This window comes from Rhinatrema bivittatum, chromosome 4 (genome assembly GCF_901001135.1).
Source record: "Rhinatrema bivittatum chromosome 4, aRhiBiv1.1, whole genome shotgun sequence".
Taxonomy (NCBI): Eukaryota; Metazoa; Chordata; class Amphibia; order Gymnophiona; family Rhinatrematidae; genus Rhinatrema; species Rhinatrema bivittatum.
In genome coordinates this window covers 375,333,795-375,350,513 of record NC_042618.1, presented here as the reverse complement: position 1 = coordinate 375,350,513, position 16,719 = coordinate 375,333,795, and the positions used below count along the sequence as shown (strand labels likewise).

The 16,719-nt window shown below is 43.2% G+C and overlaps 1 protein-coding gene across 1 annotated transcript in view; it reads right to left on the bottom strand.

Annotated features, from left to right (window-relative positions):
* IL17RB (interleukin 17 receptor B) overlaps positions 1-16,719 on the bottom strand; it is a 50,293-nt gene that overhangs the window by 21,177 nt on the left and 12,397 nt on the right. Inside the window, exons 3-5 of the mRNA XM_029597508.1 lie at positions 12,641-12,784; positions 9,943-10,070; positions 898-1,024 (exon numbers count right to left, since the gene is read on the bottom strand). Of these exons, the coding sequence (XP_029453368.1) occupies positions 898-1,024; positions 9,943-10,070; positions 12,641-12,784 (399 nt within the window). The remainder of the gene's footprint in view (positions 1-897; positions 1,025-9,942; positions 10,071-12,640; positions 12,785-16,719) is intronic.

Here is a 16,719-nt window from a genome sequence, read left to right as displayed (position 1 = left end):
CATTCTCTTGGGCCTCTTTGCCCATTCCCCCTCCCCAACCTCATTTCCTCCAGCAGGCAACAGCTGTGATCTCTTCCCTGGGTAAGGACTTGGCGGCAGCAGGAACTCCTCCTGGGCTGAGGCATGAGGATGGTAGCTCCTCCTGGGTTATGGAATACCACAGTGGCTGTTCCCATGTCCAGTTCTGCCCCAGACTAAATAGCTTCCTTTCCACCTGGGCCCACCACAGCAGATGCAGCTCCTCTCCCTGGCCCACCCAAAGAGACACATGGCTAAGCTGTGGCATGCTTACAATGAAGCCTGGCAATTCCCATCCTTCCTGATCTTGCAGTGCCTCCAAGGCACGGAAACTCAACAGTATAGCCATTGTTTTTCTTTCCTGATTGGACAGTCAGTGTGCCCCCCCTTCAGGGGTTTTCTCACCCCTGCTCTATAACTCACGCCAAATCTTTCTGAAAACCAATTTGCCACTTATACCAGCAACCACTTTGCTTTGTTCTCTCTGTTCAGCTCCAATTATTTTAAGACAAAAAATGCTATCAAAATATTTTTAAAGCATAACATTTACCATTCAAAACACAGCCTTTTACATATTTTAGCTAGCTTTACTTTCTGATACAGCTGTAATTGGTCCTGGAGGAGACTGAAGTCTTAGCAGATTTTAATAAATTTTAAAGGAATCAACAAAAATTACATTGTAGTGCTTAAGCTTTTGAGACCACACAGGTCACTTTGTGCATGCTGCATTATATTTCTTGGTCCTTTAAAAAGGATCACAGCCTACTAAAACCTCTGTAACATTGCTAAATGACTGTATATGGAAATATTTTAGTATCATAACATTCACTTATATATCATGTAAATTATTTCATTTTGTTACATTCTGCATGATAGTACCTGGTATAGAGATATTATACGATGATCCTGGCGGATCCTCATTGATGTTAGCTATTGGTATGTTGTAAGCATAGATGTGGTATTCCGTCTGCGGTTCCACAGGGAATCCCAAGTAGTGAAACTCCCACTGTAGAAAGCCAAGAAACAAAACTAAACAAGCATTCTTAATTCAATGGAAATTTAGGCTTTCCTCAATTATTATGTTTTGTCTTCTCTAACAAACATCTTTCCCCAATTATTATTTATTCAGTTTTATATTCCACTAAGCTATACAAAATATGCCCTCAGCAGAGCAAATCAGAGCCAAATATGTTTTTTCATTAATACGCTTTATTCAAATATCTGCATTTTTATGGTTATATTTGAGATCTCTTTTGTTTGATTTTATTGTATTGTTGTATGTCATAGTTATTTGAATTATTGTAAATCTTGGGCTGATTAATAAATGGAGAAAATAAATATATTGTGTACTTGTAACATTTGGCCAGTTGTGGGACAACCCTGCAATCTGTCTTGTCTTGTCCAGCCTCCCTTGTCTGATCAATCTTCCTTACCTTGCTCCTACTCTCACCTCGGACTGACCCCTACCTGGACCTTGACTACATTTCACTTGCTACCTACCCTTGACCATTGCCTGGACCTAGACTATTCCTGATTGCTGCCCGCCATTGACCTTTGCCTGCACCTCAGCTATTCTTGCCTGCCGTCTGCCTCTGACCCTCTGCCTGGACCTGGACTTTGTTGCTCGCTGCCTGCTCTGACCCCTGGCTTATCTCCAGTGTGTCTCTCTTGAACTCCTTACTCTGTGGGTCCTCTGCCTAAGTCCTGCTGGCCACCAGACACCAAGGGCTCAACCTGTAGGGAAAGGGGCTAGTAAAGATGAGGTTCTTGACCAGTCCTGTCCCAGAGTACACATGTCGGTGTAGGACTAGGCGGTTCACCACACCACAGCACCAAGAGCTCACTTCCCATATACCACATGGCACTTAGACTCACATGGGGCTTTGCTTACACTCATTTAACCTATTTTATTAAATAAAGGCATTGCCCTCTACCAGGTGCACAGGTTCTGCTCCTCCAGGCACAGCCTATGTGTGCCTTCACTTATCTAATCCTGCACCTCTCAAGTTGAGAATGCCTCCCATAGATGAATCAAAACACACAAAAAGTAGAAAGAGGCAAAAGAAATGATCAAGCTGGAAATATCATGAGCAGAATAATTTTGTATAATACTGAAAAGGAAAAACTCCTGCTCGTTCCACAGGTAGATTTCCAGTGGTATAGCTCCAAAAGCATATTGCTTAGACACAGATTGAAAATTTGGCATATCATAAGGATATGCACTCATAGTGGATAATATTCAGCCACTGGCCAACTTGCAAAGTTAATTATATTCAGTGGCACAGCTGCAACTTTAAATATCCCTGACTATCTTAACTAAATAACTTTATTCGGCTAACGAGTAAGTAAGATTAGGGTAGCCAGATAAGGATAAGTTATCTGGCTACCCTAACTCCACACTGGAACACCCCCTACATTAACCGGCTAAATTTTAGCTGGATAATGAGTTATCCGTCTAAACTTTAGCTGGATACATGGTGGATATATTCAAAAGGCGACATTTAGCTGGATAACTGCCGCTGAATATGGATCCCATAATATTCTACATTAATCTCTTCAGTGTGTTGTCTTGAAATTCATAAAGAGTCATTGCCCTGTTAAGACTTTCCTGGCATACAAAGCTATATGCTCAAACAAAAAACATGAATTGGGCATCAAGGGGTTTCATTCATTGCCGGGTGGATTTTAAAAGCCCTGTTCGCATAAATCCACCTGGATTTACACGAGCAGGGCCTTGCGCGCCGGCGCGCCTATTTTCCATAGGCCGCCGGCGCGCACAGAACCCCGGGACGCGCGTAGGTCCCGGGGTTTTTGAACGGGGGTGTGTCGGGGGCGGGGCCGAACGACGTGGCGTTTTGGGGGCGGGGCGTGGCATTTCAGGGCGGGCCCGGGGGCGTGGTTTCGGGCCAGGGTGTTCCGGGGGCGTGGCCGCGCCCTCCGGAACCGCCCCGGGTCGGGTCTCGGTGCGCCAGCAGCCCGCTGGCGCGCGTGGATTTACGTCTCCCTCCGGGAGGTGTAAATCCATGGATAAAGGTAGGGGGGGGTTTAGATAGGGCCGGGGGGGTGGGTTAGGTAGAGGAAGGGAGGTAAAGGTGAGGGGAGGGCGAAAGAGAGTTCCCTCCGAGGCCGCTCCAATTTCGGAGCGGCCTCGGAGGGAATGGAGGCAGGCTGCGCGGCTTGGCGCACGCTGGATGCCCAAAATCGGCAGCCTTGCGCACGCCAATCCAGGATTTTAGAGGATACGCGCAGCTATGCGCATATCTTATAAAATCCAGCGTACTTTTGTTTGCGCCTGCTGCACAAACAAAAGTACGCGATCGAGCAGTTTTTAAAAATCTACCCCTATTTGAGCAATGTCATGTCAAAATCTTTTAGTCAACATACACAGAAAAACTAGGTAATACCAAAACAAACAAAGTTACTGAAAATGTTCAGTGTTTTGCTTCTAACTAGAACATTTATCAAGCTCAATATTTTACTTCATGTTATGTCAGTTATGCATAAGATTTTTGTTCTAAACTGATGTGTGTGTGTGTGGGGGGGGGGGGGGGAGTCATTGCATTAACAGGGCCATTAACAACTGCTCTTCAAATTGTACACGATGTGAAAAGGTGTGTAGTCGTGTTATATCACCCTGCTGAAGGTTCTAGTTATTAGGACTGAATTTCAGAATTTTGGGGTATATTTTGCTTGAAATACTGTTTTGCAGTACCTACACCTTTGATGAATGTTTGAAAACATCATTTTTGGTCGTAACAGTGGCTATGAGCACCTCTTTTCTACTTTTTATATTAATAATAATCATTCAGCTACCTGACTGTTACAGGTGGTTTTCATGTCTGCTATATCAGGGTCTCGCTACAGTTATAGCACAGAGACCTTGCTGCTGGCCTTTACAAATAGTATCCACTCACAAGCAGATAGGAACAGTGATTCCCTAGTCATCTTGCCTACTTTAAGATCATGGCTGGTTGTTGAAGAGACTAGCAGAGCTGAGTGTGAGAGGGCTGATCTATAAGTGATTATCAGCAGCAGTAGCTTTATTTATCAAATACCTTCCCAACCAAAACACCCATGGTGACTTACAACATATTTCAATAATACAAACAATATAAAATGCATTAATTATAAATAAAATAAACAGAAAATACTGTAATTCAAAAACAAATTAAAAAAAAGAAAGACATTTATACAGCTAGCTAAAGGGGGTTATTTTCTAAAGCTTTATCGCGTGCGTTAGGGCCCTAACGCATTCGATAAGGCCATATCGCATGTGAAAAGGGCCTTTTCGCATGCGATAAAATGCAAATTAGGGGGAGGGAAGGAGTCAGGGCGGGGAGGGGCGGAGTCGGCGGTGTCTTTGCTGCCGGCGATAATGTTAGTAACGTTATCATTGGCAGTAGTGCACCAAATAGCACCACCTTTCATGATGGCGCTATTCGGTGCAAAAGCCGGCAGCCAGCACATTGCCGTGGTGCAAAGGCTGCAAAGAATGATGAATCCAGGCCTAAATTAGGCAGATAAACTTCTCTGACTTATTTAGCAGGGATATTCAGCAGAATGGTCACACCAGTCAATACTCCCTGATATTTTTAAGGTTTGCTATAGAGGCATATCCAACTAACTTTAGACCTGCTCGATAGTAGGTCTAACTTATTTGGCTAACTTAGTAGGAGTAATGTGAATATCACCACTTATCTGGCTAAGGGGGTAATTTATCAAAGTGCTATATGGTGTTTTCGCATGCGTTAAGGGGTTTTCGCATGGAAAAAGCACCTTTAATGCATGGGAAAATGCCTTTATTGCATGTGAAAACACCATAATGCATGGTGCGATGCAAATTAGGAAAAGGAGAGGAGTTTGGGGCAGGATTTCTGGCCAAATGGGCCGGCTTCACAATTTGCGAAGCTATATTGCACAGCTTTAACTACACCTTTTTCATTTGCGTTAATATGTGCAATATGGCTCTGGGTGAGTTTCCTCACTCCGAAGGTCATCAAATCTTCACAAGAATGCACTGTTCTGTTCGTACGTCGCACTCTGAATGTCAAAGTGACCTCTAATCCCTACACTAATACCTAAACCTCACTTCGAGTAGCTAGGTGGGCCTCATATAGATGTATAAATACCTACCTAGTATGAGGGCCTTATAGCTAGGTTCTCTCTCTCTCTCTCTCTCTCTCTCTCTCTCATACAACAATTCTGGCACTTATTGCAAAGTGTGAAAAACTTATCACAGTTTGCGCTAATACCTATGCAAAGCACTAAGATAGCACACTTTGCGATAAACAGTCTATTACCATAAAACATGCCCTTTTCCTATCACATGCAATATTTAGTGCATTTTGATAAATCCAGGCCTAAGTTAGCTGGTTAAGCAGCTCCTCCCCATTACACCCCTATTCCGCCCACTACTTAACCAGCTAACTACTTATCCCACCCACTACTTATCCATAGAAATGGTGGCCATTCAGTGGCCATTCCACACCATATCAGGACTATCTCTCAGAATTCAAACAGCAGCAACCTTATTTATGAAAAGGTAGCCATGGAAATATTGCACCACACCTTAGAACACTAATACACCACCTACTTGTTGTAAGTTTGACATGTGGACCCTTGGCTGCTATATTGTTGACTCCAACCACGGGGAGGGGCCCCTTGAGGAAAATATAGCAATAGGCTGAGTCTTCAGTAATGACCACAGAGAGAATAGAAGCTTTATTATACAGCAGTTGGCAAGTTCCAAGGAGCGGGGTGTGTTCCTCAGCAAGTGGAGTAGGTCTTTGATGATGAAGTTCAGTCCAGGCACTGAGTTGTATCAAGTGCAGAGAAGGTCTCACCAGAAGCTGGAAGTGAAGGGTCTGGTAGTGGTCCGTGGAGCAGGGTAGGCCGAGAACCCAGTCACAGATGACGTAGTCAGTGATGGTAGATCCGGTAGTGGTCCGTGGAGCGGAGTACACCGAGAATCTATTCTGTGGTGAGACAAGGCAGAGAGACTGAAGAGAGAAGGTACTCACGAAGGCTGGTAGCTGTAGGAGAGGTGGCCTCCACAGATCGGAGGTAGAGATGATGCAAGGCCCGGAAACTGGAGCACAGATATCCTCTGTAGATGCAGGTTAACCCAGGAGGAAGGCAGGTGAGTGCAAGGCCCCAGGGAGTGGATACCTAGGATCCTGATGAGCTGGGAAACCTGGAGAGTAGATAGGAGCGAAGCAAGACTCCCGAGGAGCGGGTGCCTTGAGCGTCCTTGCTGGAACAGTGTAGCCCCAGAGGGTAGGTAGGAGCGAATAATTCTCCCGAGGAGCAGGTACCTAGAACGCCCTGGTGTAGCCAGCGTAACCCCGGAGGGTTTGTAGGAGCGAGAACTCAGAACGGGTGTCTCTGAAGGAAGTCGAAATTAGCTGGAGCGGAAACCTTGCTAACTCGTAGCTGGATTGGAGATCGGAGGCTAAGTACCCGGAGTTAATGATGTCATGCGGTGGGGATGCCCCTGAGGTTCCCGCCATGACATATTCAAAAGAGAGGGCGGCGCGTGAGCCCTAAGTGACCTCAGTCTAAGAATGGCGAACGCAATCACCCATGCCGGTCCGGGGACGCCGGAGAGGTTGGCGGAGAGAGGCGGAGGCAGCCATCTTGCCCAGAGGAGAGGAAAGAGAAAGAAAAGAGGTGAGACAGAGAGGGCGCAGCAGTCTGCGACTGACGGGCGCGACACTACTGGGGTAACAAAACAAGCCAGACTGCTAGAAATCCCTACATGCTAGCAGAAATACTGCACCTCAGTCACACATGCAGAACACAGACCAACCATTACCTAAAACAGAAATAAGGGACTACAAATTAGAAACTGAAACATGCAGACAAAACTGAAATGGAAAGCACAAGAAACCAGACTGTAAACTGCAGAAAAAAACAAAAATGTAAGATATGCACATTCTCAAAGATGCATATTCCAATCTCTAAAAATTAAAAATACATTTTTTTTACCTTATTTTTCTAATCAGTTGGTCCTGGTCTCCTTTTTTCACTTTCCCCTTGTTGATGTTCTCCTAATTCCTTATTCAAGGTATCTTTTTTTTTCTTTTTCTTCTCTCTCCTTCTGTCTTCTTCCCTTCCTCCTTCACACACACGCAGTCACACAAGCTCTCACTCAAATATGCTCTCTCTCACACACACAGGCTCTCTCAAACACACACACAAACTCACACCCTGAGCCCTCACATGCTCTCTCTCTCTCTCACACACAAGCTCTCAGACTTTCACATGCTCCCTCAAACACACACCCACATACACATACTCTCACATGCTCCTTCATACACACAGGCTCTCTCTCTCTCACACATTCACATGCTCTCAGTCACACAAGCTCACACACAGACACACACATGCGCGCGCGCGTTCTCACTCTCATTCACTCCCTCACATACACACAGGCTCTCACTTTCACATGCTATCACTCACATACACACATAGCCTCTCACTTGCTCTCTCAAACACACACACACATACACACACATATGCAGGCTCTCACTCTCATATACACGTACTCTATCAGGGCCTCCCCCTTCTTTTGGGCCTCTTCTTGGGCTGCCATGGGATGGGATCCACAACAGCCCTGCTGCAGGGTCTTGTTTTTTTTCTTAGGCCACCACAGGATGTGGCTGCCCTGCTGTAGGGCCTTTTCTTCAGTCACCAGGCAGCACTGATTGGGTGGTCTTGAGCCCAAACTGAGTGGGCCACAATCCACCCATGCTCACCTGTGACTACACTACTAAATTGTATCCAGTTTGTACTGTGGGGTGGTATATTTAGTCCTCCATGTGACACTCATCATGCAGAATTCCATGAGGCTGCATTCTTTCTTCTCTTCTTGTTTATGCATATTTACCTCCCTTGGCAGACCTTCTTCGGCAACATGGAATACAGTGTTTTATGTTTTCGTTTATGATATACTACTAGTTGTTCCTGCATCTTCAAGCCAGCCTTCAGAAATTGGAAAGGCAAATAATTGTTTAGAGACAATTGTTGATTGGCTGGCAGAAAATTAGCTGAAGTTAAATCCAGCAACAAGTGAAATTATATGGGATAGTAGGGCAAATAAATGATTAGTAAAAGAGCTTCTGCAGGGATGGTAGGTAGGTTGAGCATCTGATTAGATGCTAGGAAGGCAATTTTCAAAACTATTTCTGTCTAATAAACAGCGGTTTACTCATGGAAATGGGGGGGTTTCCTTTGAACATTTTTTACCCTCTCTCTGTGCATAAAGTTAGAAGAAGCATTCCTGGGGTGAAGGGCTAGGGAGGAGTTAGCACTTATATACATGTTTTTGAAGTTTCTAAAGTACCGTCATATATTTTACCAGAAAAAGTACCCTGCACAAATAGCGGGTGCAGGTCTGTGTGCATACTGTTTCCGACTTACTATCTAAGGGTAGGTTTACCCTTTGAAAACTGGTAGAAAGTCTGTAGTTAAAAAGTACCCGCAGACTTTGCACTTCTGTGAACAGTTTGAAAGTAGCCCCCTAGGGATCAGATCTCAGCAGTTGCTCGCACCTCTTTTTTCTTTTTCGACAGTTTCACCAATTATGCTATTCTGAGAAAGAAAAGATTTGGAATCTGTCATTTGTGCGTTAGTGATTAGCAGACTTGATTACTGCAGCTCCTCTTATTTGGGTCTATCACGGGTGGCTTAGAAACAGTTACAGGTAATAGAGAATACTGCTGGTCATCTGTTGTTTAGGGATCATTCACCCCCTTTATTATTATAGGCTCTTCATGGACTATCTGTTCACCAATGAATTCAATTCAAACTTTTGGCCATTGTTTTTAAATGTATTCATAGAAATATGCATGCAAATTTATCTCATGCATATTCATTGCGGATATCCTAAAAACCCAACTGGCTGGGGATCCACCAGGACAGAGTTGTGAACCACTGCCATCAATCTCTTCAGAGCCTATTCCAAATGCGTTCAAGTGATATCTATGACTCCTTCCCTGCTGGGAGTTATGGATGCTGCCTTCACAGGATATCTATCCCATGCTGACTTGAATAATAGACTAAGTCCAAAAATGATTCCTGGATGTCCTATGTAACAGTGCAGCTGAGCTAATGATCCAGTGCAAAATACTTTTTTTAACTTGGAATTTATGTTATACATGTGTTTGGTCTTCCTTAAACAGACATTTGACCTAAAGTGGCTCATAACAATGTAATAGTCAAAATACTATAATATAGTAGAAACATAAAAAGAAATCATTATAAAATATATTCTTATGGGGTAATCTTCAAAAGGATTCACATGTGTAAATATAACTACTATTGTAGCAATTTTCAAAAGCCATTTACCCACATAAAGTGCACTTATACATGTATAACCTATGGACAATTCAATAGTATATATTGTAGCAATTTTCAAAGGCCCACTTACATAGATAAAGTGCATTCACACATGTAAAACCCATTTTTAAGCATGTAAATACTTTTGAAAATCAGGTCCTAAATGTATAAATACTTCAATAAACAGTTCATACATAGTATCATAATAATGCAATGCCTCAATAAGATATAACAATAGCAAAATCCAAAATACTTCTTCCAACATTTAAATACATCAGAAGGTAAAATTCATAAATAACAGTGTAGAGCAGTAGCCTAGACCACCCTACTCTCACTGGAGAGGAATAAACCACAGGTCCATTTACTACAGGGAGTGTGCACTAGACTATGTTCATGTATGGTTTTTCTTTTATGTGTGTATGTGTATGTGTGTATGTGTTTTAGATCCAGTGTCAGAAAATTTAAATGGAGAAATGACTGAGTGGTAAACTATCAAAAGAGAAAATAAAGCAAGTAGCACTTAAAAACCCAAATACCAACATAATTAATTCTTAATAAAATTCATGCTGCTTTTTTAATGCTTACTAGTTGGCCATTTGAATTCCTTTCACTTTGAAATGGTTTTGTGTAGTTGCATCGAACACAGATGGATTGTCCAACATCTCTTTTCATCTGTATGCAGATCATCGTAGCTCTCAGCTTGAGCAAGCTTGCTGCAGATACATTGAAAGGAATAGGGTAGTTAGAGATCAATGTACTTGTAACCCATTGCATGATGTGACTATGTACAAACATAATAGCATATACTGGGGCATTATACTGCTGACATAATTACATTGCTAACGTTTCATCTAAACAAACTACTAGTGTTTCTGCTTTTGCTGCTAGGAAATGTGTGATGTGTCAATATGGTTTTGATTTTTAGGTGTTTAGGTGTTTTTAGGTGTTTTTAGGTGAGTTGACTTAGAAAATAGCCACTGCTATTACTAGCAATGGTAACATGGAATAGACTTAGTTTTTGGGTACTTGCCAGGTTCTTATGGCCTGGATTGGCCACTGTTGGAAACAGGATGCTGGGCTTGCTGGACCCTTGGTCTGACCCAGTATGGCATGTTCTTATGTTCTTATAAATGTTGGTGTTTATTATCCAGCGAATTAGGGGTTTCTTGAGGGTGCAAAAATGTCAAATGTTTTCTCAGCCCAGGTGCTATTGATAGGTACATTTTCCTGGTGAATCAAATACATACATTTCCATAACTCAATTGTACTGCCATAACAAAACATAACAAAACATAACAAAACATAACAAAACAAAACAAAACTGCCATAACAAAACAAAACTGGCATTCTCCCAATAGCTAGCACCAGATAGCACTTTTCCCCCACAGCCCCAGTCCTCGCCTCCCACATATCCCCAGCCTAATCATACACTCTTCCTTCCAGTCTGTCCTCAACCTTCTTCCCACCTCTGTCCCTACCACTCTCAGAGTCCTCACTCTGCCCATTCTGCCATCTTTCATGCAGTGGAGCCAGAGGGAGGACAACGGAGGCCCATCAGGTGCTAAAACCTTCTGCAGCTGAGAAGTTAAGAGTGGAAAACGCACAAACATAGATCCAAGGCAGGCAAGGGGATAGGTAAGAGAGCAGTAGGGTCAGTGATGTATTATCCAATAAACATCTATTTTATTTTACAGCCTAGGGAAAAGTGAGGCAGTGTAGATTTGTGTTTGGATGAGAAAGAGGTGTGTAGGTGTGCTCTCCAAGTTTAAGCCCCCTGCCTAGAAAAGGAAGGGAGAGGCATCAACCTGCCAGGTCTTTGTGATAGAATCTGCAGGGAAGAGGAGAGAGTGAGATTTTTGACATTTTTGCTAAATTTTTGAGAGTTGTGATTGGGAGATCTCTTCTTTCTAAGAGGCAGAAATCCCCTTTTCAGGAGGGATCTATGTACCAATTTGCCCCTTTAAGAGGAGGTTGTAGAGACCCAAAATTGGAAAATGAAGTATTGCTTTGTCATCATTTTGGGAAGGAAGTATTTTTTCCCACCCCCTTCCTTACCCAGAGCTGGAAGCTTTAAGAACTTGTTCCAGTAAGAATCTTTCCTCCAGGAAGATCCCCTGCTATTGAGATGAAGAAGATTGAGGACATCTGGAGACCCCCGATGGAGTTTCCACCCTGGGGACTCGGGACACAGGCAGGTTGGAGTTCTGGAATGAACTCTGGACATCAGATACTGTGGGGAAGAGGACATCCGACCTGGTTAGGATACCTCTGCCACCTTAGAACACATATTCAGGCCACACCATGGCTGATATACCAGTTCTAAGATTCAGTACCAAGAAATACTTAACAGAGGGAGAAGCAACTTAATTCTGTACTCCCATATGGCTACAGAATCTGAATGTACTTGGACACTTTATTTTTCGGTCATATTGATTTTAATTCCAATCAATCACAGTAAACGTTCGCTGGATAGGTATTCAAATTAGTCTGGCTTGTCCCAAACAGTCATGGTAACACAGAAAAGGAAGTTCTCCCCTGCCTTGGCCTAGAAGGTTACCCTTCCCCCCAAGAGAAAGAACATTAAGATCCCTTGGGAGATAGATAGAGGAAAGATACTGAGGAAGCAGCCCCAGGATATAAATTCTTTTATGGCCCTTTGGAATACGTACAGTCCATGGAAAAAGTCACACATAGCAGCAACGTGTCTTCTTGTATAAATACAATGTTGTGCATATATAATCCTCTACGTATATTGAGATCCTCTTAATTGGGTCTCCTGGAGATTCTCTGTATTCAGTCAGCAAACCTCACTTTGACCCGGGAAAGGGCCTTTTCGGGAGCAGGTCTGATTCTTTAGAACACTTTTCTTGAGCAATTATATGTATGTAATAAGATGTACTCAGACATTCAGAAATCAGCTTAAAACATACCTCTTTCAGTAAGTATTCCCACCTAGCATATACATTGAGATTATTTTTCTCCTGGTTTTCTTTCAATGTGCTATCCAGGCCATTCAGGGGATAGGGATTTCAGTGTTTGCATTTGTTACATGTGGTTTTTTTTATTCTTTGTGATGCAGTGCTATGTAATTGGAGGAGTTCACTTTGTCCTTTTGTTTGTCTGTGCTTTTAACTATTTTATTATTGAGATATTGTACCCCACCTTGAACCTTTGCACTATGGCGGGTTATACTTTTTTTTTGTTTTAATAAATAAATATCTTCCAACAGATGTCATGCAAATGGTGAATTACACTGCAAAACGTATAAGACTGCTGAACTTACCATTGTCACTGATGTACCAACTCACATTTAAAAGAGCTGTCTTGGACTTCATTCTGCTGTCATTCACGAGACTAGCGTTGAGGTGGTGAAGGTCTGATGGCGTTAGATTTACTCTAAACAGCCACTCAGGAGGAGCCTGCCAAGCTTAAAAAGACAGATAGATAAACATTAAATTATATATCACTGAAACCAGGTACAGATAGTTGTAAAATGCATGGGAGAAAATTTATCAAAGTCTTGATCCTGCTTTATCAGTATGCTAATATTTCAATGGGAATTATATTTCTGTAAAACTGCAATATATTCTCCCATTCAAGGTCAGTAGGTCTATAGAGCTTTGGAGAGAGGTATGGATAATGGAGGTTAGTAGGGACAGGGGGCTGTTGAAGGGAAATATAAGGTTGGAGGAGGGAGGAGAGGACACTGTTAGGAATAAAAACCCAAGAAAAACAAGGATGGATAGTTTTTGGGTACTTGCCAGATACTTATAGCCTGGATTGGCAACTGTTGGAAACAGGATACTGGGTTTGATGGACCCATAGTCTGACCTAGTATGGCATGTTCTTATGTTCTTAAATATAATAATTCCTGGAGTTTCACATGTGCTTGCTATTTCTATCAGCAATTTAATGACATGGTGACAGTGCTGCACTCTACCACCCAAGAGATAAAGAATCACTTCCTGGACCCAGACTCCTGATCTTTGGAACAACTGCAACAGGGGACACATCTACAGCTCTCAGAGATGGTGCCTTGCTGCTGCTCTGCAGTGACACCTATTGACCAAAAGGAGTTGCAGTTCATGCCTTTCAACCTAAGGACCACTGATGCAACAGCCAAGCTAGAAGAGCTTGAATGGGGCGGTGGTAATCATGGCCTACATATAAGACTAATGTTATAGCCAAGAGATAATGCAAAAATTCTCAATATAAATTTCTATTAAAAATCTCTTTATTACAATTAATTTCCATTCACAATGTAGAGAAATCTCTTACTATTTTACAAAATCTATGTAACCCTTCCATCAAATTTATAACACAAGTAAAATGTGTCTGGGCCACTCAGCCGAAAAAAACATAAAGTACTCAAAATACAACATTGACATTACACATAGGACCACAAAAAACTATTCACATAGCCTCACAACATCAAAAAGACATACAAGAACAACAATTATATATAAACATAAGAACATTACACTTTCAAAAACAATTTTATCTAAAGAATCCAGGAGCCTCCAAAAAAAACCTTTCAAAACTGCAATACACATAATTTTCATGCTTTGCAATCTTCAGGTTATATGGTTAAGGTTTTTGCTATAAGTCACTGTACTACGTGAGAAGTTTTAAACAAAACTGAAGGTGAAGGCAGAACTATGGTCTCCTTTTTGTTAAGATTATCACTAATGCTACCACTAGAAGAGTTCTGAATGGTGTCACAAATTACCTCCCAGGAAATGGAAACTGATCAGCTTGGTCACAAGTGAGGTTATTTGCAATATCACTACTGATTACGGACTAATCTCATCCAGTGAGTGGGAGATCATTTGAGAATCTTGCTGACACGGCTGCTCTCAGATTCAGGGGAATTACCAAGCAGCTGCTCAATGATGACTTAAACTGAGTATCTGGCAAGGGAATGCAATTGCTTTAATAACATTTTTGTTCCTGGCTCTAAAATTTGGCCCTTTTAGGACATTATCACAAACCGCCCTCTGTACAAAACCTCCAAATGAGGGGTCTTTAAAATAAACAGTTTGGTCTCTCTAGAGGAAACACTGAGGGGGTTCAAATTTAACTCAAGGTTCAAATTATTTTCTGTATCTACACGCCCGGTCATTTCATTGTCTAATGGCTTCCTTCTCCAAAACCTGTTTTAAAAGGTCTTATCTGTGAGGCCGGTGGCCCAGGCCGCATAAAGGGGGTAATTTTCCAAGACATTTATGCCCATAAAACGTGGTTTTATGTCTGAACCGTAAATTGCTGTTACAAGATAGTCCAGGGATCGGATCATGTAACAAGTACCCATGTAACCCAGTTTCACATGCACTTTTACATGAACTGAGCAGGGGCATGCCGGGGGACTTATATTCATACTTTTGATTTTTAAAAAGTATATGCAGAAGTCTACACGCACAAGATGTGCCCTTCCAAGCTGCGTAATCTTACATGAGTGAATTTCTACATGTACCGGGCCACTCAGCCATGAATCTTTTGCGTGAACTTATGCACACAAGTGCACTTTGAAAATCCTCAGTACATAGATATATATAATATATATATATATATATATAGGGGCTGCTTCTAAGGCCAAGTCCATAAACAAAACATGGCAGCATTGTCTGAATTTCCAAGAAGGCTCATTGAATAACTGCATGGATCAGCAGTGGCTATCCTTTAAAGTGAAAGAAACAATGTTATGCAAGGAGTTACAAAATAACCCCAAAATTTCACCAAGAGCTCATCAGCACACTTTGAAAAATGACTCCAATAGCTATCAGTATAACAATGTCTATACTGATATATTGCCAAAGCAATATTTCCTCCAGAGTGCTCAGATGCACTGTCAGCACATATTTGGAGTCTGAGGAACATAACCCAGTACGCGAGACCTGCGTCCGGCTCTACCCCTTTTGCCCCTCCCCCTGTTCCCCAATAATACCAAGATACAACTGTATGGTGAAAACAAAGGCCGCAGTTTATTAAAACTTAACTTAACCCGAGCCAAAATCTTAACAACAATCCAAATTCCCCCACCTTCCACTTCCTCATCCCCCATTAGCTTACACCGCGTCCCGGTGATAAGCGAAAATTGTTGCCCCCCTTTTCCCCTACTCACCCCGCCGCGTCACCAGCGAGGGTAAGCTTGCGGCCTGAGCATCGGCCCCCCCCTTGCTCATTAGGCCTTCCCGTGTAGCCCCAAGCTACACGGGCATTCCTCCCCCCCCTCCGAACAGTAAATCACATTTACACAATATACAATACAGCATATGGCTCGGGTTTTCCGCCACCACTGCGACAAATACAAAACAGCAAACCACAACAATGCATACCGGGGAGGGAGGGTGGGAAGCACGAACCCCTGCTTGATCCGCTGCCTGGTTCCCAACTGCCTCGCTCCCTGCTCTACCCCCCTTCTTACACCTAACCCTTAACCAATGGTGAAGCAGCATTTGAATTGCCGCTTCCTCATTGGTACCCCTCTCTAATTTTCCTTTTGCCCTGCTTACTCCCGCCCCCCGCTCGCCGCCTCCCGCGCTCGCGCCCGGGTTACCTGCGGCGACGCTGGACTAGCCGTGTCGCCTTCTTTAACCCAGTACGCGAGACCTGCGTCCGGCTCTACCCCTTTTGCCCCTCCCCCTGTTCCCCAATAATACCAAGATACAACTGTATGGTGAAAACAAAGGCCGCAGTTTATTAAAACTTAACTTAACCCGAGCCAAAATCTTAACAACAATCCAAATTCCCCCACCTTCCACTTCCTCATCCCCCATTAGCTTACACCGCGTCCCGGTGATAAGCGAAAATTGTTGCCCCCCTTTTCCCCTACTCACCCCGCCGCGTCACCAGCGAGGGTAAGCTTGCGGCCTGAGCATCGGCCCCCCCCTTGCTCATTAGGCCTTCCCGTGTAGCCCCAAGCTACACGGGCATTCCTCCCCCCCCTCCGAACAGTAAATCACATTTACACAATATACAATACAGCATATGGCTCGGGTTTTCCGCCACCAAAACAAAGACCTAATGTCCATTAGGCTTTGTGCCCCCACTGCGGCCTCCTAGCGCTAATCTGTTGCCTAAGCCCATCCTCCAAGGCATTATTAAACAGATCGATGCCGACATCGGAAAGGTGGACCCCATCTCCCAGAAAATAACCCCCCAGCAAATCCCAGGACCACTGATGCCGAATCCAAAAGCCACCCTCCCTTACCAGCCATTTTCCAATCTGGCGGTTCAATTTCTTCACACCATTCCTCCATAAGGGCTCGTGCTGGTGTTTCGGGCGAATAATAACATCCGACCAACCCAATTGGGTGTGGGGCAAACGATTCATGATGGACGCCATATCTTTTCTCATCATTT